This window comes from Jaculus jaculus, chromosome 4, assembly GCF_020740685.1.
Source record: "Jaculus jaculus isolate mJacJac1 chromosome 4, mJacJac1.mat.Y.cur, whole genome shotgun sequence".
In the NCBI taxonomy this organism is placed as follows: Eukaryota; Metazoa; Chordata; class Mammalia; order Rodentia; family Dipodidae; genus Jaculus; species Jaculus jaculus.
This window is the reverse complement of record NC_059105.1, coordinates 177,079,649-177,100,489: the sequence shown is the minus strand read 5'-3', so window position 1 is coordinate 177,100,489 and position 20,841 is coordinate 177,079,649. Positions and strand designations below refer to the sequence as shown.

Here is a 20,841-nt window from a genome sequence, read left to right as displayed (position 1 = left end):
TTGGAGAAGCCAGGATGTGCGATTGGCACCTCGGTTTCCTGTCTGGACGTTCGGGTCACGGCCATGTGCCCAGGGCGCGTGCGGTGTGCCTACTTGTGAACTGCAGCTGGAAGGACACAGGGCTCAGAAGCCAGCCTGCGCCCATGGCACCTTGGCCCCATCCAGGACAAGGAAGACGCCACGGGCAGGCGATGAAGTCGAAGCTTCCACATCTGCGCAAAGCCAGGCCGAAGGAAGCCGCTGCGAGCGCATCTCCCTCCCGGGGAAGGGAAAGGAGCTGGAGACTTATTAAAACTGTAATTCGCTCAGTTGAAACTAAGGCACCCCAAAAAAGTAAGCCGAGTGAATATCTCCACTTGGCGAGGTAGAGCTTTGCAATAAAAACTAACATTTGACTAAGGCCTGGTGACAAAGACCTTTAATCCCAGCTACTGAGGCAGGAGGATCAGAAATTCAATGGCAACCTGGTCAGTTTGGTGAGATTGTCTCAAAAAAGGCTGGTTGTGGTGGTGGTGGGGGATGGTAAGGATGTAGCTCAGTGATAAGTGTTTAACATGCATAAGGCTTTATGTTCATTCTGATGCCCCCACTCCATTTGAAATTCGGTATGTCCACCTTGGCCATTTCTTCAAGACAGTACCACAAGGAATGCTAAAAACTGGAATGACCAGCTGTGGTGGCGCATACCTTTAATGCCAGGCTTGGGAGGCCCAGGTAGGATTGCTCTGAGTTTGAGGACACCATGAGATGACACTGAATTCCAGGTCAGCCTGGGATAGAGCAAGACCTCAAAAAACTAAAACAATTAAAAAAAAAAAAAAAAAGACTGATCTGGAGAAATGGCTTGGAGGTTAAGGCACTTCCCTGGAAAACCTAACAACAGATTGCGCACACGAAGCCAGAGGCACAAAGTGATGCATGCCTCTGGAGTTGGTTTGCAGGGGCTGAAGGCCCTGGTGTGCCCATTCTCACTCTTTGTCTCCCTCCTGTCTCCCTCTCTCTCTCTACTTGCAAATTAATAAATAAATAAAAATTTCTTTGAAAAACTGGAATGTGAGCCAAGTGTGGTGGCGCACACCTTTAATAGCGGCACTCGGGAGGCAGAGGTAGGAAAATACTCAGTTTGAGGGCAGCCTGAGACTACATAGTGAATTCCAGGCCACCTTGGGCTAGAGTGAGATCCTACCTTGAAAACAAACACTGGAATGTGTCTGTGATGTGAGGGGAAAGTACATAATTATTACTTGGCCAAAAAGATTTAACCTGAAGCTGGGTGTGGTGGTGCATGCCTTTAATTCCAGACTTGGAGGATTTCTGAGAGTTCGAGGCCACCCTGGGACTACATAGTGAACTCCAGGTTAGCCTGGACTAGAGTGAAACCCTACCTCAAAAAAAAATAAAAAATAAAAAAAATAACTACAACAAAAAAGATTAAATGTATACCTAACCATGAGAAAGGATGAGTTCTGATTTGTGCTTATCCCAGTATAATTGTGAGGTGAACATGATAATACCATATATACTGTTTCTGAACTTCAGTAAGCTTGAGTTTCTACAGTGTTATAACTACTACTAAGAGAGTTCAGCCTCTTACATAAAATCTCCGTCACCACTATTGACTCCTTTGGGTGTCTGTTGGTAATGTTTATATGTAAGAACCATAAAACTTGGGCTAGAGAGATGGCTTAGAAGTTCAGGCACTTGCCTTTAAAGTCAAAGGACCCAGGTTCAATTCCACAGGACCCACATAAGCCGGATGCACAAGGGGAAACATGCATCTGGAGTTCATTTGCAGTGGCTGGATGCCCTGGTGCGGCCATTCTCACTCCCTGCCTCCACCGAGCCTGGCTTTTTTTCATTGTGTGTGTGTGTGTGGGGGGGGGAGTGGTATTTGCTTCAAAACAATATCTAGGAAGCCGGGATAAGCTGTGTGATAAATACATGGGAATTTACAATATTGTTTATTTTTCGATGTGTTTGAACTTAACCATAACATGACATTTTAAAAACATAGAACGATTCCAGGAAAACAATATTTAGGTTGGGCCAAACAGAGTGGGGTATGAAGTAAATACATCAATGGAGTCAGCAAACCACTTGAAGTCTTGTCCCAGCCTAAGGCCCTAGCCTAGAATCCCTCAGGCCACAAGGTCACTTTCCTCAGTCTCCCAGACAAAACAGCAGGGTGACGCCCATAGGGAAGGAGTCCTTTCTTGTCTGAGTCTCTCTGGAAGGGAGGAGCTGGGAGTTGGAGCCTTATCTGCCTATGGTAATGTGCCTATCTCCAGGCACTTAGATCTTTAGCCTTTGCTTCTAGGTTTTAGAAGAATTACCTGAAGGGCTTGCTGGGACCTCTGTCAAAAGACTGATTCTGAAGGTGAAAACCAGCCAGGCATGGTGACGCACTCCTTTCATCCCAGCGCTTGGGAGGCAGAGGTAGGAGGATCACTGTGAGTTCAAGGCCACCCTGAGACTTCAGAGTGAATTCCAGGTCAGCTTGAGTTAGAGCGACACCCTACCTCGGAAAACAAACAAAAAATAAAAGAAGGTGAAATAATTTAAATTCCCAAGCGATTTCTCAAACTGAAGATGAACCGCATCTTTATGTGTACTTTGTTGAATTTCTCAAAGTAGGGGTGTGGTGTCACCCCAGCCCAGGCTGACCAGGAATTCACTCCGTAGTCCCAGGCTGGCCTCAAACTCACAAAGATCCTCTTACCTCCCCCGCCCACGTGCTGGGATTAAAGGTGAGCACTGCCACGCCCGGCTCATTTTTTTTCTTTTTTTTTTTAAGATTGTCCTATACTGACTATTTTCCTGGCTCTGCCACTACAGTTCTGGGATTGACCTGCACCACCCACAGGGAGGGCTGAGGTTGAACTCACGACCCTCCTGCCTCTACTCTGCTTCCGCATCTCTGGGATTACAGACATGTGCCACTAAACCCTGCACAAAAAGTCTTTTTTTTTTTTTTTTTTTTTTGCAGGGGGAAGGGGGTTCAAGGTAGGGTCTCACTCTGGCTCAGGCTGACTTGGAATTCACTATGTAGTCTCAGGATGGCCTCGAACTCATGACGATCCTCCTACCTCTGCCTCCCAAATGCTGGGATTAAAGGCGTGAGCTACCATGCTTGGCTAGGATCTTTTGTTTTTGTTTTTGGTTTTTGAGGTACAGTCTCACTCTAGCCCAGGTTGACCTGGAATTCACTATGGAGTCTCAGGGTGGCCTTGAACTCATGGTGATCCTCCTACCTCTGCCTCCCGAGTGCTGGGATTAAAGGCGTGCGCCACCACGTCCGGTGTTTAATTTCTTTTTTAACCAGGGCTTTTGAGGGATACTACTTAATAATTCAACTGCCAGTGGACAAGATATGGGTCTGAGACTACTAAAACCAATAAAGCGATCACATTGTTAAATAACAAAGGAGGCAAAGAGGAGGGAGGCAGGGAAAGGGCTCTTCTGAGTAACAGGAAGTAGAAGGAGGCGTTTCCTATTTAAAAAAAAATAAAAACCAAGCAAGGTCAGATTGGGCCAGAGGACTGCGCAGGCGGTGCGGACGTTACTGTTCCTGGCTTTGTCTTCCCCATGCAGCCCTGAGCATGGAAGACGCAGCTTGCGATACCAACAAGGTGAGTTTTGTTCAAATCAGCTTCTTTTTCTCAGAGATGTTGTTCAGTCTTTCTAAGTCTTATATTTCCGTCTTCCTGTGTGAACAATGCCTGGCTGTTAGAAACCTGCTTCTTGGGAAAACTTTGCCCTCTTTGCAAATAGAATGTGTCTTTCACATGTTTGACACGCTATATATGTTCCAATGGGAGTAAAAAAAAAAAAAAAGAAATTGTCTCCCTAGTCCAGAAGCAAGCATTTGTTTTGTCACAAGGTCAAGAAGCTCTGGAGCTGAGCAAGATAAAAATTGTGAGGATTCTTCAGAAATAATTCTGGATAAAGCCACCCTTTCTTTCTTTTTGTTTTTTTTTTTTCCCTCAGGGGTGAGAAGTAACCAAGTCCTAAGGCCCTGGTGGCAGATGGCTTTCCAGACTAGGTTAGAGTCCTGTGGCCACAAGAGAAATGAAGGGACGTCAATGTGTTTACAGGGCCGCCTGTACCGTTGACCAGTGTCAGGTATGGCCGTGGCCAGAGTCCAAACGGGTTTTAAGCCCCAGCCTTGATTCAGAGTGTCCTTTCCAATTATTGACACACTGCTTCAGAGGGAGTAAAAAGAAATGTTACACAAATAACATGTCAATGTATGTATGTGTGTGCGTGCGTGTGTGTTTTCTCATTTTAAATTTTATTTATTTGTAAGGAGAGAGGAGAATAGGCATGCCAGGGCCTCTTACCACTGCAAAGGAAGTCCAGATGGATGCGCTACTTTGTGCATTTGGCTTACGTGGATCCTGAGGAATTGAACCCAGGCCATCGGGCTTTGCAAACAAGCATTAACTACTGAACCATCTCTGCAGCCCAATGTCAATTTTTCTTTCTCTCTCTGCCTCTCTTTTTTCTGAGGTAGGGTTTCAGTCTAGCCTAGGCTCACCTGGAACTCTCTGTAGCTCCAAGCTAGCCTTGTACTCACAGTGATCCTCCTGCCTCAGCCTTCCAAGTGCCATGATCAAAGGCTTGTGCCATCATACCTGTCCTGTTTGGTTGGTTGGTTTCTCTGAGATAGGGTCTCATGTTAGTCCAGCCTGACTGGCACTTCTGTAGTCCCAGGCTGGCCTGGAACTCACAATGATCCTCCACACCTGGCTTGTTTTTGTTTTTATTTTATTCTAGTTTTATTTATGAAAACAAGAGAGAGAGAAAGAAAGGCAGATAGAGAAAGAGAATGGGCACACCGGGACCTCCAGTCATTGGAAACAAACTCCAGGCACATGTGCTACCTTGTGCATCTGGCTTACTTGGGTACTGAGGAATCCAACCTGGGTCCTTGGACATTTCCGGCAAGCACCTAAATTGCTAAGTCATCTTGCCAGCCCTATTTTTATTATTTTAAACTAACAAAAATGAAACTGTCTGAGTACTTTATAAAGATGATATACATATACAAAATCACTAATTGCAGGTTCTAAAAGTAAAGGGAAGATTTGGAAGGGATTTCCTTGTGGAAGAGAGGGGTGTGGCTCGCGTCTGTAGAACTGGGTGGGAACGGATGGAAGCTGTTCTATTTTGGGTTTAAGACGAAAACCTAATTTCACTGACAGCTCTATGACATTGTTCTTTTGATTCTTGTTTTGTTGTTGTTGTTTCTGTTGTTTTGAGGTAGGGTCTCACTATCGCCCAGGCTTACCTGGAATTCATCAAGTAGTCTCAAGGTGGCCATCCTCCTACCTCTGCTCCCCCAGTACTGGGATTAAGGGTGTGCACCACCACGCCCAGCCTCCTGAGGTGTGGTTTGTCACATTTAGCACGCGACTGTGAATAGAATACTTCCCAGTATATCATGCTATCAGGAGGTCTGCCCGCTCCTCCCAGTTTTCCTTGTTCTCCGTGGAGACACACGCAGATAGAGAGCAGATGCCCGATGGCACGGTGTAGTGACTGTGACTTGAACAGTGAGACACTCATTCCGAGCCATGCTTGGCAGCTGACATCTGTAATCCCGCAATTTGGGATGTTGAAACAACTGTTCAGAGGTGAGGCCATCCCTGGCTACCGAGTACGGCCCCCACTTGAAACACAACACAAATGCTCTTCGGACCTTCCAGGGACCAGACTACTGAGAAATTTTCTTTTGCTGCCCGAAGTTTAGGCTGCTATGTGTTTATAATCTGAACAGCGGTGTCCAAGTTGTTAAAACATTTCCAAGAACCGGAGGAGCCGCTGGGCATGGTGGTGTACACCTTTAATCCCAGCGTTTGGGAGACTCAAATGGAGGATCAACGAGTTCAAGGGCACCCTGAGACTATATAGTGAATGCCAGGTCAGCCTGGACTAGAGCGAGACCCTACCTTGAAAAACAAACAAAAACAAAAACCAATCAACACGAAGGACCAGGGGAGCAGAGTGAAGAGTCCATGAATGGACTTGGGAAACTGGAGTAACTGCCCGTGTGGCTGGGATTGGACAGTAGCTTGAGTCAAGGTTCTTGTGAGAGAAGAGAAAAAGGTCAAAGCGCATCCAGCACTTGATGGCTTAGTTCGCGGAAGAAAGAGGAAAGGTGAGGAAGCCCTCAAACTCGAGCTCTCTTTTCTCTTTGCTTATCATCCATGTGCAAGTTGACTTTTGCCTTCCTTTAGCTAATAAGTTCTGCTAACCAGCATCCTGTTCAAGGGGTCCCAGTAACTCCATCTTCACCCAGCGGGTGTCGGTTCCTTACTCATTACATATTCCTTGAGTGTGAACGGGGCAGTGGGGGGCTGTCGAATGGAACCACTGCCTGACTCTTCTCTTTACAGGGAGCGTCTCGGGAGGAGTTCAGTGAGGACAGTGTGATCATAACGCTGGTCCCAGTTCTCCAGGAGTCTACTGTAGACCACCCAACGGAATCAAGTATTTCTTCCATGGAGGACATCAATTATTCAGGTAGCAGACCTGAATGTCCTAGGAAAAGCAGTACAGGTATGAGAACAGGATGGCTCAATGAGAAACTGAGAAGCCCAGGAAAAGAAGCTTTTTGTCCCGACATTTAACTATGCAGTACCCCACCACCACCAGGTAGGGTCTCATTCTGGCTCAGGCTGACCTGGGATTCACTCTACAGTCTCAGGGTGGCCTCGAACTCATGGCGATCTTCCTACCTCTGCTTCCCGAGTGCTGGGATTCAATGTGTGCGCCACCACACCCAGCTTCCCTTATATTTTTTATATTTTATTTTTATTTATCTGTTTGAGAGAAAGAGGCAAGCAGAAAAAATTGGGTGTGCCAGGGCCTGTAGCCACTGCAAATGAATTCCAGACACATGCACCACTTTGTACATGCTGTTTTAATTGGGTACTGGGGAATCAAACCCAGGCCATCGGGCTTTTGAAGCAAGTACCTGTAACTACTGAGCCATCTCTCCAGTCTTCTGTAATATTTTAAAGCTCACTAATGGGACTAAAGAGATGGCCTAGCAGTTAAGGCATTTGCCTGCAAAGCCAAAGGTCCCAGGTTCTATTCCCCAGGACCCACATGCACAAGGTGGCACATGGATCTGGTGTTTGCAGTGGCTGGAGACCCTGAGGTGCCCATTCTCCCTCCCCTCTCTGTCTCTTTCTATTTCTTTCTCTCTCAAATAAATTTAAAAACTTAAAAAAAAAAAAAGCACTCACTGGGCTGGAGGGATGGCTTAGCAGTTAAGACGAATGCCTGTAAAGGCAAAAGACCCAGGTTCGATTCCCCAGGACCCGTGTTGGCCGGTGCACAAGGGGGTTCATGCATCTGGAGTTCATTTGCAGTGTCTGGAGGTCCTGGCATATGCATTCTCTTTCTCTCACTCTCTCCCTGTTTCTCTGTCAAACAAACAAACAAATAAATATATTAAAAAAGAAAAAAGGGCCAGAGAAATGGCTTAGTGGTTAAGAGACTTTCCTGCAAAGTCAAAGGACCATGTTTTGATTCCCCAGGACCCACACAAGCCAGATGCACAAGATGAGCTCATTTGTAGTGGCTGGAGGCCCTGGTATGCCCATTATCTCCTTCTCTCTCAAATGAATAAAAGTTAAAAAAAATTTAAAAAATAAGTAAAATAATGAAAAAAGGCTCACTGTACTTATGGTAAGAGACTTCTCAAACCCCATACTTTAAAACAAAATATTTATTTTTATTAATAACTTCCATATTGTAAACAATATTCCATGGTAATTCCCTCCCGCCATCTTCACTTTCCTCTTTGAAACTCCACTCTCCATCATATTCCCTTCCCCCTCTCAATCAGTCTCTCTTTTATTTTGGTGTCATGATCTTTTCCTCCTCTTATGATGGTCTTGTGGAGGTAGTGTCAGGTACTGTGAGGTCATGGGTATCCAGGCCATTTTGGGTCTGGAGGATCACATTGTAAGGAGACCCACCCTTCCTTTGGCTCTTACATTCTTTCTGCCACCTCTTCTGCAATGGACCCTGAGCCATGGAAGGTGTGACTGAGATATTGCAGTGCTGAGCACTCTGTCACTTCTCAGCACCATGGTGCCTTCTGAGTCATCCCATGATGACTGCCATCTGAAAAGAGAAGTTTATCTAACCAAAAGTGAGAGTAGCATTAATATATGGGTATGAACATTAAGAGAAGTGCTTACTGGACAGTTTGGTGAGTATAATATATACATTTAGCCAGATATTAGTAGATGTTACACCCCTAGGGCTCATGACTACCCCTGTTGTAGGTTTTCAGTATCAAGGATGTATTCTCTCCCATGGAGCTGGCATCAAGCCCAATTAGAGGATGGTTGGTTTTGCCCACAGACATGCTACTATTGCACCCATTGGCCCATTTTGCCTGGCTGGCCAAACTTAAGGCTTGCCGTGTCCACTGTTGAGTATCTTCACTGGTGATTTCTCTCCCTCTCTCCTATTGAACTGCATGCAGACATGGCTTTTTCCAGCTTTCTGTCAGCTGGTCTACATGGAGGAGGTTTTCAGCTCAGCTCCAGCAGGGTTTCTGAGTGGCCTTGCAGCCCAAGTATGTGGAGTCTTTAGCAATAGGGTATTAACTATATATTCCTGGTGGGAAACCAAGGGCCTTGGCAATGGCCTGTAATGTTTTGGGGGCATCAGGGAGCTCCCTGGCTAACAACTCACTGGAAGGTATCCCATCCCTGGCACTGAAAATTTTCTAGTAACAATCTATGACTCCTGTGACCCACACTTTTTTAAAAGAAGCCTTAGATACAAAATGGTCACTTTGCAGAGAGCATGCTCTTATAGCTAGACAAGAGTTCAAAATCCTAATCCCAGGATGCTTCGTCTCTTCTCTTCAAAAAAGGCCGCAGGGCAGCGCTGGAGCACTTTCCCAGCAAGTATGCCGCCTTGCATTTGATCCTAAGTAGCACCATAAAAAGTTACGCATACTTGCCTCTTAACGAAGATTACATGATTTCATCAAGTATTTAGTTTTTAAAATATTTAATTAATTAAATTGTTTTTTGACAGAGAAAGAGGTGGGGGAGAGAGAGAGAATGGGCATGCCAGGGCCTCCAGCCACTGCAAACGAACTCCAGACTTGTGCGCTCCCTTGTATATCTGGCTAACGTGGGTCCTGGGGAATCCAACATGGGCCCTTTGGCTTTGCAGGCAAGTGCCTTAGCCACTAAGCTATCCCTCTAGCCCCTATTTAGTATTTTACTTGGTAAGTAATTATTGATAAATCCCTAGTGACTCAGCTGTGCATGGTGATGCCTATCCGTATTCCCAGCACCCAGGGAGCAGAAGGTCCTCCTTGGTGAATTCAAGGCCAAGCTGAACTATATAAGAGCCAGTCTAACAGCCCTTCAAGTCATGTTCTCAGCACTTCACACAAAGGCATTTTCTGGGCCAACAATAGACTTGAAGATGAAGGAGTGATGGGTTCGAGGTTGGCAGTGTGATGCAGACACAGCCTTATAGGAAAAACGAGATAAGTGAACACAATTGTTGATTTAGGATAGGGTTTAGGTTATTTTTAGAAAATATTCTTATTTATTTATTTATTTATTTGTGAGCAGAGAGAGATAGAGAGAATGGGCATGCCAGGGCCTCCAGCCACTGCAAACAAACTCCAGATGCATGCGCCCCTTGTGCATCTGGCTTACATGGGTCCTGGGGAACTGAATCTGGGTCCTTTGGCTTTATAGGCAAATCCCTTAACCATTAAGCCATCTCTCTAGCACCCTCACCCCCATTTTTTTAGGTAGGGTTTCACTGTAGCCCGGGCTGACCTGGAATTTACTATGTAGACTCAGGGTGGCCTCCAACTCATAGCGAAGATCCTCCTACCAATGCCTCCCCAGTGCTAGGATTAAAGGCATGCACCACTACACCTTGCTTAAGTTTTGTTTGTTTGTTTGTTTTAATTTCTATAGGAACCACTGATATTTTGTGGTTCGAAAATCTTGACTTTTGGAGGATAAATGGAATGTAATGCTCAGTGCAGATGATTATTGAGGCTCCAAAACCAAGCTGGGGGCTAGAGAGATGGTTCAGAGGTTAAGCAGCTTGCCCGCAAAGACCAAGGACCTGAGTTTATTTCCCCAGTACCCACATAAAGCAAGATGCACAAAGTGGTGAATGCATCTATGGTTTTCAGCAGCTAGAGGCCCTGGCACACCCATGCTCTCTGTCTCTCTTCTATCTCTACTTGCAAATAAGTAAATAAGAAAATAAAGATATTTAAATAGGATTGGAGAGATGACTTAGTGATTAAGACACTTGCCTTTGGAGCCTAAGGACCCCAGTTTGATTCCCATATAAGCCAGATGCACATAGTGGTGTGTGCATCTGGAGTTGGTTTGCACTGGCTAGAAGCCCTGGTGCGCCTATCTTCTCACTCCCTTCCCCACTGTCTTATACAAATAAATAAAATATTTAAACAAACAAACACACACACAAACCAAGCTGAGATAGTAGCTTAAAAACATGGGACTTCAGCCAGGATGTGGTGGTGCACACCTTAAATCCCAGCATTCAGGAGGCAGAGGTAGGAGGATTGTGGTGAGTTCGAGGCCATCCTGAGACTACATAGTGAATTCCAGGTCTGCCTGGGCTAGAGCGAGACCCTATCTTGAAAAACAAAACAAACAAACAAAACAACAACAACATGGGATTTGTCAGGCACAGTGGCAACTCCTTGAATCCCAGCACTCACAGCCATGATCCTCCTACCTCTGCCTCCTGAGTGCTGGCATTAAAGGTGTGTGCCACTACGCCTGGCTTAAATTTTTTTTAAAGTGACAGACCAGAGCTCCTTGGGTATCTATAAACATGTTATAATGTTGAAAGAATATGGAAAGTAGATTACAAGTATAGGTTTGTGTACCAGGTCTATTCTTTATTTATTTATAAGACAGAAAGGGAGAGAGATGAACTCCAGACACATGTGCCACCATGTGCATCTGGCTTACGTGAGGACCTTGAGAATCGAGCCTCAATCTTTAGGCTTCACAGGTATATACCTTAATCACTAAGCCATCTCTCCAGCCCAAATTATCACGACTTTGGCTCCATTCTTTCCTTAGTTCACCCGAAGAAGGAGTTCAAGACTCCATCAAAACCCAGATGGAAGGAGCCAGTCCTTCCTTTGCCAGAAATCTTGCCCCCGATTCATATGGTGACTCGGAACACGCTGCGCAGCTGGTGTCGGAAACACAAGCTGAGTACCGATGGTGAGGTCAGTGCGCTGCTGGGACTCCGCTGCCCTCGAGGAGCATGGGGACTTGTTTCCATGTTGATTTTTTACCTCTCTTTTCATGTCCTTAGAAAATAGAGGTTTATGCAAGACTCCAGAGACATGCATACCCTGAACAACAATGTGTGAGTAAAGAGCAGGGTGAAAGGGTGAAGGTGGGAGCTCACTGTGGGTTGTCTTAACCATGCTAAAATTTCCATAACTAGTCCTGTAAGCTAGAGTTCCAACTGACATTTAGGGGGAGGGCAATTTGTGTGTGTATGTGTGTTTATTTTATTTTATTTTATTTTATTTTATTTTAGAGAGAGACAGACAGAGAGAGAATTGGAATGCCAGGGCCTCAGCCATTGCAAAATCCAGATGATTTCACCACCTAGTGGGCATGTGCGACCTTGCGCTTGCCTCACCTTTGTGTGCCTGGCTTATGTGGGATCTGGAGAGTTGAACATGGGTCTTTAGGCTTCACAGGCAAACGCCCTAATTGCTAAGCCATCTCTCCAGCCATGTGTGGGTGCATGTGTTTTGAAAGGGGAACTGAGGATTGAGTCTAGAGCTTTACATGCTAGATAAGCACTCTAGCACTGGGGTACCTACCAACCCTTGTTGGCCTTTATCTGTGTATTTTTTTTAAACGGGGGCATAGTTTCCAGGTCTCACTCTAGTCCAGGCTGCTCTCAAATTCACAACAAATCTTCTGAGTGCTAGGATTAAAGTTGTGCACCACCATGCCTAGCTACATTTTTTAAAATTATTTTATTTATTAGTGAGAGTGAGAAAGGGAGAGAGAGAGAGAGAGAGAGAGAGAGGGAGAGAGGGAAAGAATGGGCATGTCAGGGCTTCTAGCCACTACAGATGAACTCCGGATTTGTGTGCTGCAGTGTGCATCTGGCTTACACGGGATCTGGAGAATTGAACCTGGGTACTTAGGCTTCCCAAGCAAGTGCCTTACCTACTAACCCATATCTCCAATCTTTAAAAATGTTTTCTCAAAAAGTTTTAAATTTATTAGAGAGAGACAGAGAGAAAGAGAAAGAAGCAGATATAGAGAGAGTGAGAATAGACACACCAGAGCCTCCAGCCACTGCAAACAAACTCCAGATGCGTGTACCACTTTGTATATGTAGATCCTGGGGAATCAAATCTGGGTCCTTTGGCTTTGCAAGCAAGTGCCTTAACAGCTAAGCCATCTCTCTAGCACCCCTTAAAGTATTTTTATTCACCAGGCCACAGTGGCAAAATCCTTTAATCCCAGAATACAAGAATCTGAAGTAGAACTGCCATAAGGCTGAGGCCATCCTGAGACTACATAGTGAATTCCAGGTCAGCCAGGGCTAGAGTGTAGCTCTACCTCGAAAAAAGAAAAAAAAAATTTACTCATTTATTTGCAAGCAGAGAGAGACAGAGAGAACGGGCACGCCAAGGCCTCCAGCCACTGCAAACGAACTCTAGATGCGTGTGCCACCCTGTGCACTGGCTTCCCATGGGTACTGGGGAATTGAACTGGTTGTTAGGCTTTGCAGGCAAGTACCTTAACCACTTAGCCATCTCTCTCTCATTATAAATAAAAAAAAATATTTTTTAAGCAAACAAAGATTTATTTATTTATTTTATTTTTTATTTTTTTATTTTATTTTTTTTTTTGGTTTTTCGAGGTAGGGTCTCACTCTGGTCCAGGCTGACCTGGAATTAACTCTGTAGTCTCAGGGTGACCTTGAACTCATGGCAATCCTCCTACCTCTGCCTCCCGAGTGCTGGGATTAAAGGTGTGCGCCACCACGCCCGGCTAGAGATTTATTTTTAAAAATTTTCTTTATTTGAGAGCGTCAGACAGAGAAAGAGGGAGAGACGCGTGCGCCCCCTTGTGTATCTGGCTAGCGTGTGTCCTGAGGAATTGAGCCTCAAACCAGGGTCCTTAGGCTTCACAGGCAAGTGCTTAACCGCTAAGCCATCTCTCCAGCCCAAATAAAAACATTTTTTTAAAAAACAGAGAAAGAAAAACAACCATATAAACCAGGAGGGGTTGAGAGGAGAGAGACTGACTCTGCTCTCACTATATAGCAGTCAGTTCTTGAATCCTAACTCTAACCTGCCTCAGCCACCAAGTGCTAGGATCCACCAGGTTTTTAAATTTTAATTTGATTTTTTTTTTTTTTTTGAGAGAGAAAGAAAGAGGCAGAGAGAAAGAGAGAATAAACATGCCAGGGCCTCCAGCCACTGCAAATGAATTCCAGACTCATGTGCCCTCTTGTGTATCTGGCTTATGTGGGTCTTGGGGAATCGAACCTGGGTCCTTTGCCTTTGCAGGCAAATACATTAACTGCTAAGCCATTTCTCCAGCCCTCATCAGGTTTTATAACCAAAACTTGGCTCCCAATTGCAAACCATCACTGTGAGTGTTGCTAGAGCCTTTCCAAACGGACATATTTGTTCAGGTCAGATTGAAAGATGATAAAATTGGCGCAAAAGTCCTGGCAAGATGGTGCACCCATACTCTTTCCTTTCTCTCTCCTTCCCTCTTAAATAAATAAATAAATAAGTTATTTCAAAAAAAAAAAATAGTCCTGGCAAGAGCCCTCCTGAATATGCATTATAACTTTTCGTTTTGCAGGATCTTCCTACCACATCCTTGGAGGCCAAAGTGCGAATGCTACCACGTCACAAGAAGCAAAGTGAAATGGTCAAGAATAAGGCGTCTCAAAAAGGCTGTAACAGGAGTGCACACAAGGACAGCAACGTAGCTGACGTCGTCACATCACCTCAGGAGTCCACATTGGCAGCCTGGTCAAGAATTGCTGCTAGAGCCATGGAGCCAGGAGCGGTCAGTTCTTCTATTCCCGCTTCGGCCCTTCTGCAGAAAGCTTCTGGTAAGATCAACGCTTTTTGTTTTTATTATTTTATTTTATTTTTATTAATTACAGATTTATTTATTTATTTATTTATTTTGGTTTTTCAAGGTAGGGTCTCACTCTAGCCCAGGCTGACCTGGAATTCAGTCTGTAGCCTCAGGGTGGCCTCGAACTCACGGCAATCCTCCTACCTCTGCCTCCCGAGTGCTGGGATTAAAGGCATGCACCACAACACCTGGGTAGATCAGTCTTAAGGTGTGAATGCTACTACTTAAAAAAAAAGAGGCTAACGCTTCTTGGTACAAGACTGGAAAAGTATAAAATAGGAGTTATTTCAAGGCCTCTGCAGATCTCTAGGGTTGTTCACACAGAGGTTTTATATGATAGGATCTTTTTTTTTTTTTTTTGAGGTAGGGTCTCACTCTGGCTCAGGCTGACCTGGAATTCACTATGTAGTCTCAGGATGGCCTTGAACTCTTGGCGATCCTCCTACCTCTGCCTCCCGAGTGCTGGGATTAAAGGCATGCGCCACCACGCCCGGCTATGATAGGATCTTTCTAGTAAGGAATTCGATGGTAATTTTCTTTTTTTAATTTTATTTAATTTATTTATTTTTTAAATTTTATTAGCATTTTCCATGATTATAAAAAAATATCCCATGGTAATTCCCTCCCTCCCCCCCACACTTTCCCCTTTGAAATTCCATTCTCCATTCGATGGTAATTTTCTCTCAATCCTACAGAGAATGCCAAGGTGCAAAGAAAACAACCTCATGACATGGTTAGCATCAGCCAAACTTTTCTCCTTGCGTAAGACAGGGGTGATACAGTGAACAAAAGGTCTTTTATAACCAAAAGTGAGAGTAGCATTAATATATGGGTATGAGCATTAAGAGAGGCGCTTACCAGGCAGTTTGGTGAGCAGAGTATATGCATTTAGCCAGACACCAGCAGACGTTACACCCCTGAGGCCCCTGACTTCCATCCCCTCCCTCATCATAGATTTTCAGTACTAGGCATGTATTCCCTCCCATGGAGCAGCCCTCAAGTCCAATTAGAGAACAACTGGTTTCCCCCATAGCAGACACGCCACTATGGCGCCTGTTGGCTCATTTGGTCTGGCTGGTCAAACTTAAGGCTTGCAGTGTCCACTGTTGATTATCTCCACTGATGACTTCTCTCTCCCATTGAACTGCATGCTGCATAGCTTTTTCCAGCTTTCTGTCAGCTGGTCTACAGGGAGGAGGTTTTCAGCTCAGCTCCATCAGGGTTTCTCAGAGACCTTGCAGCCCAAGTGTGTGGAATCTTCAGCAATAGTATCTCACCATCTATTCCTAGTGGGAAACCAAGAGCCTCAGCAATGGTCTGTAATGTTTTGGGGACATCAGGGACTCTCTGACCAACAACTCACTGGAAGGTATCTTATCCCTGGCACTGAAAATCCTTTTCTCGTAACCATCTATGGCTTCTGTATACACCATTGTCCAAAAAACATACTGATGTTTGGCAGGGGGAAGATGGTAGCAGATAATACAAGCAAGTTAATCTCCCTTAGAAGAAAAGGAGAGGTTTGGGGAAGCGCACCACTTGCCTGGCATGGGTGAGGCCCTGGGCTTAATTGCCAGTGTTGGAAAAGTGAAAAAGAAAAGAAAATAGAAGATAAGTATTAATAAATACAGTTATGCATGCCACACATGGTGGTGCATGCCTTTAATCTCAACAGTTGGGAGGCAGAGGTAGGAGGACTGCTGTGAGTTCAAGGCCACCCTGAGACTGCATGGTGAATTCCAGGTCAGTCTGGGCTAGAGCAAGACTCTGACCCTACCTTGAAAAAAACAAAAATAATAACAAAATGATAAAATATATGTATTTATGCATGGGCACCATTTAGCAAAACCCAAAACAAAACACCAAGCAAGAATTCCAAAAGGTGGGGCCAGGCGTGGTGGTGCACACCTTTAATCCCAGCAGAGGTAGGAGGATCACCATGAGTTTGAGGCATCTGGAGACTACATGATGCATTCCAGGTCAGCCTCTGCCAGAGCAATACCCTACCTCAAAAAAACAAAAACAAAAACAATAATAATAAAAAATAAATTAAAAAAAAAAAAAGAATTCCAAAAGGTAACCGCTTTCCACTCGGGTTACATTTTGTGGTTAGAGAACAGTCTTTTCTGAATTGGTCATGTATTTGTGTGTATGCGTGCACGCGCACAAGCTGACCAGACAGGGTCTCTTGCTGCTGTAAATGAATGCCTATCTGGCTTTACATGAGTGGCTAGGGAATTGATCCTTGGGGCCAGTAGGCTTGGCAAGCAAGCATCTTTAACTGGTGAGCCATCTCTCCAGCCTCCTCGATCGTTTTTTGCACAGTTCAAGACAGCAAAATCGAGTGACTTCTTTTTTTCTTTTTTCTTTTTTTGAGTTAGGTGTGGCAGTGGTGCACACGTTTAATCCTAGCATTCCTAAAACTAGGGTAGGAGGGCCTCTGAGTTTGAAGTCAGCCTGGGACTACAGAGAGTTCCAGATTAGCCTGCGTTTGAGTGAAACCCTACTTCAATTTAACCAAATAAAAGGGGGGTGCTGGAGAAATGGCTCAGCCATTAAAGGCCTGGATTCCATTCCCTAATAAGAACATAAATCCAGATGCATAAAGCAGCACCTAAGTCTGTCTGGAATATGAATATATATATGTATGTGTGTGTATACACACACACACACATGCACACACACACACACTTTATTTTTATTTTTGGTTTTCTGAGGTAGGGTATCACTCTAACCTAGGCTACCTCTGCTTCTTGAGTGCTAGAATTAAAGTCATGTGCCACCAAGCCCAGCTAAACAATACTTAACCATCCAAGCATGGAGGCATATACCTTTAATCCCAGCACTCGAGAGGCAGAGGTAGGAGGATCTTTGTGAGTTTGAGGCCTTCCTGAGACTATATAGTGAATTCCAGGTCAGCCTGGGCTACATCGAGACGCTACCTTGAAAAACAAAATCAGAAAAAAAAAAAAAAGAATTGCTGTTGAGGTTGTCACGGAGTTACCTTGACCGTTTCTCATTCTATCTCCAGGTTTCAGGTGGTGTGTGGTCCACGGCAAGCTGCTCCCTGCAAACGTATCAGGCTGGGTTCGCCTGCAGTTCCGAGCGGGTTACACGTGGGTCCCTCACACTCACAGGAAAATGATTGCTCTCTTCCTCTTACCGGCCTGTGTTTTCCCATCTCAGGAAATGGAAGATAACATGCTATGTCCTGAATGTGTTCAAAGGTAATCCCTAACTGTCTCTCTAAACATAGGAGACAGCCGGGCGTGGTGGCGCACGCCTTTAATCCCAGCACTTGGGAGGCAGAGGTAGGAGGATCGCCTTGAGTTTGAGGCCACCCTGAGACGACGTAGTGAATTCCAGGTCAGCCTGGGCTAGAGTGAGACTCTACCTCAAAAACAAAACAAAAAAAACAACAAAAAATAAGCATAGGAGACAGAAAGAAAGTTTCTGATGAATTTAATAGAAGGCAGAGAGCAAGCATACTGTTTTTTCAATTTGCCTTGTAGATCAGGTCAAAATGGGGAACAAGAACTCAGACAAGCCTGCCATCCTCAGTTCACCCTAGCACCCTGAGCCAGATGCAAAAAAAAAAAAAAAAGTCTTCTGCAAACTTTTTTTTTTTTGTTTTTTTCCTCCTCATACAGGATCTCATGTATCCCAGGCTGGCCTCCAGTTAGATGTGTAGTCAAGGGTGACCTTGAACTTCTGATCCTTCTGCCATCACCTACTAAGTGCAGGGGTTATAGGCATGAGCCAGAGTGCTGAGGATTGAACCCCGTGCTTTGTGTATGCGAGGCAAGTGAGGCTATCCAACTGAGCCACCTCGTCCTGAAGTAACTTTGACTCCCATGAGATCCTACCTCTCTGATCCTGTACGTGTTCTGTGGACAGTCCCGCCTTATTGTCCAACTGCACTGGCCAACACAAGATATCTGCCCCCACACCCGCCCACCCTGCCTTCCTGTGTGCACTCCCTGGGCCACGACATGGATTAGGAAAGTTGAATCCGGGAAAGGCGGGCCCTGGGGAATGCTGAGCCCCCTTTGACCGTCCTCCATGACTAGACAGACGGCGGGGCAGAGCAATTTGACTTCAGGAAGAAAATCTAAGAGCACAATGACTAGAAAAAGAAATCAAGGGACAGTGGCTTCTGCATCATGGGCCTTCACTCTGCCCTCCCAAGAGACGTGAAATTCTTCTTCTTTTTTCTGTCTTTCTTTCTTTGTTGTTTGTTTGTTTTTTTGGTTTTTCAAGGTAGGGTCTCAATCTAGCCCAGGCTGACCTGGGATTCAGTATGTAGTCTCAGGGTGGCCTCGAACTCATGGCAATCCTACCTCTGCCTCCCGAGTGCTGGGATTAAAGGCGTGTGCCACCATGCCCGGCTTCTGCTGACCACTGGAGCTGGGTCTACAGGACAGCCGTTTCCTTCGTCCTCGCCCGATCCGTTGGCACAGAAGACGTCATGGGCGAGAGAAAGCCAGGCTTGACAACAGGTGCTTTCCTCCAAGCCCCGAGGTCTTCTCCGGGCTCCTCCTCAGTCACGTTTAAACCCGGTGTCTTCTCGCAGCTTCCCAACGCTGCAGCTCCCAGCCGAGCTGTGCTGGAGCTTCCGGGGGCAAACATGGTTTCCTCCTGAGCTCGACCACCCAGAGGGCCTTTCCATCTCGGCCTCTGGCTAGCACTGGCCTCAAGGGCATCGAGTTGGGATTCTGCTTCTCTGTGTATTCCATCCTACCTTATCTTTCAATTCCCAAGGAGTCGTCTGTGGTGACTCTGAGATGTTCTGATGTATTTTAGTCTTGGGCTGTGCCGGAGAGGATCTAACAAAACCCTGGAGGTTCATATATCTGAATTTATTTCTTTGGCTTCTGTTCTTCACTCTTAACAAAGTTGACCATCTCACCCATAACTGGGGCCTCATAACTGATAAGGGAGGAGGCTGGGCCTTCCAGATTGAAACTGCCTCGCCTCAGGTCCAGATCTTCCAAGACTGGCCAGAGGTAAAGTCCCACGAGGGACAGCCGCCACCCCGCACCCAGCTGCTGCCCAGATTCCCTCCCCTGCTCTTCTCACATATAATCCAACATAGGCTTCACGGGAGGAGGGCGGTTTCGGGCACACCCAGCAGGCAGGCACCCTCACCCACGCAAGCTGGTACTTGCCTATCTCTGGATCTCTGCCAGCACGTGGGGCTGGGGTCAGCACGCCAGCCTGCCTGCAGAGCTTGCGGGATGCAAGCAGGCCAGACAAGGCCCTGCAATCATCTTTGTAGCAAGACACCTTGTGCTTGCCTGTGCAATCTCACATACATTCACACATGCACTTGAATATTTTTTTAAATATAATGGATTTTTAAAAAATATATAATGATTATATAATGTATATAAAGATGGCTATAGAGATTCTTGGGGAAAGTCCATTGGATTTATAAATACTGACTTAGATTTTATACAGATCATAAAATTAACATCTACCTATGAGCTATGAGTACAAAACACAGCCATATATATATATATATGTATGTATGTATGTACATATGTATGCATGTATGTATTTTGAGGTAGAGTCTCACTCAGCTCAGGCTGACCTGGAATTCACTATGGAGTCTCAGGGTGGCTTCAAGCTCTTGGAGATCCTCCTACCTCTGCCTCCCAAGTGCTGGGATTAAAAATGTGTGCCACAATGCCCAACTCGTATTAAGTGACTGATTGCAGCAAACTGCAAATGTGGCTTGAGAATAAGTGGACCGTCTTTTGACTATACCCAGTTGTTTCACTCACCACTCCTAGGTATTGAGACAGACAGCCCAGGAACTCCCAAGGTGGATTCCCTTATTGTTTTTTAAATATTCATTTATTTGAGAGAGAGAGAGAGAGAGAATGGGTGTGCCAGGGCCTCCAGCCACTGCAGACAAATTCCTGAAGCACGTGTCACCTTGTGTATCTGTTTTATGTGGTATTGGGGAATCAAGCTGGGTCCTTAGGCTTTCACTAAGCCATCTCTCCACCCCCCTTATTTTATTATTAATGGTTTAGTGTGGAACACTGTCTTACGCTAACAATTGTTTTACAATTCCATTCTAATTTACAGCAATAAGAAGATCATGAAAAGATTAACCAAGAAGAAAACGCAGCCCACTTCAGAAGACTGCAGCACGCTGTCATCACGTACGCCATCGTGTCGAGGCATTTTGATCTGAAGGCAATGGAGAAGAGAAGCAGCAATGAGAAACTTCTGCCCTCCATCCAGTGGACACAGAATGAGGGCTCACGTCTCCAGAGACCCCCCTCCTGGCTCTAGCAGGACGAATGGTGGAGAGCCGCAGACTAAATCAACAAGCATCCCCACAACTGTGGGGCTGTGTCCAAACCAGTCTGTGGGTGCAGGTGCCTGGAATCACATGCTTGAAGTACTTTTCTCCTCGGGAAATGAGGATTTGTTTTCATAGTTTTCTCTGTTGCATTATGTTTTGTTTTAATAAAAACTTGTGAGAAGTTTCAGGTTTCAGAAAAGTCTAACAGAAAGTAGATTCCCATATACTCGAAAGTTTCTTCCATTACAACATCAGGGGGAAGCCTAGAGTGGTGGCGCTCGCCTTTAATCCCAGCACTCGGGAGGCAGAGGTAGGAGGTTCGCCGAGGGT

The 20,841-nt window shown here is 45.4% G+C and overlaps 1 protein-coding gene across 2 annotated transcripts; it reads left to right on the top strand.

Moving 5' to 3' along the window:
* Window positions 1–3,593: 3,593 nt before the first annotated feature.
* On the top strand, window positions 3,594–20,579 carry Dppa2 (developmental pluripotency associated 2). Of its 2 annotated transcripts, none has more exons than XM_045148503.1 (7): window positions 3,594–3,629; window positions 6,399–6,525; window positions 11,130–11,281; window positions 11,371–11,424; window positions 13,908–14,163; window positions 17,224–17,419; window positions 20,289–20,579. In XM_045148503.1, the coding sequence occupies exons 1-7, from the start codon at window positions 3,600–3,602 to the stop codon at window positions 20,395–20,397; spliced, it is 924 nt and encodes a 307-aa protein (XP_045004438.1). In that variant the 5' UTR covers window positions 3,594–3,599; the 3' UTR covers window positions 20,398–20,579. The 2 variants fall into 2 exon arrangements, with proteins under 2 accessions (XP_045004438.1, XP_045004437.1); XM_045148502.1 differs by having other exon boundaries at window positions 6,399–6,561.
* The last annotated feature ends 262 nt before the right edge of the window (window positions 20,580–20,841 follow it).

What these genes read in the sequence shown, in the direction of transcription:
- Dppa2 (XM_045148502.1), top strand. Translation starts at nt 3,600, where the DNA reads ATGGAAGACGCAGCTTGCGATACCAACAAG. An exon ending in TCCTAGGAAAAGCAGTACAG is followed by an intron (nt 6,562 to 11,129) that starts GTATGAGAACAG and finishes TTCTTTCCTTAG; the next exon opens with TTCACCCGAAGAAGGAGTTC. An exon ending in CATACCCTGAACAACAATGT is followed by an intron (nt 11,425 to 13,907) that starts GTGAGTAAAGAG and finishes TTCGTTTTGCAG; the next exon opens with GATCTTCCTACCACATCCTT.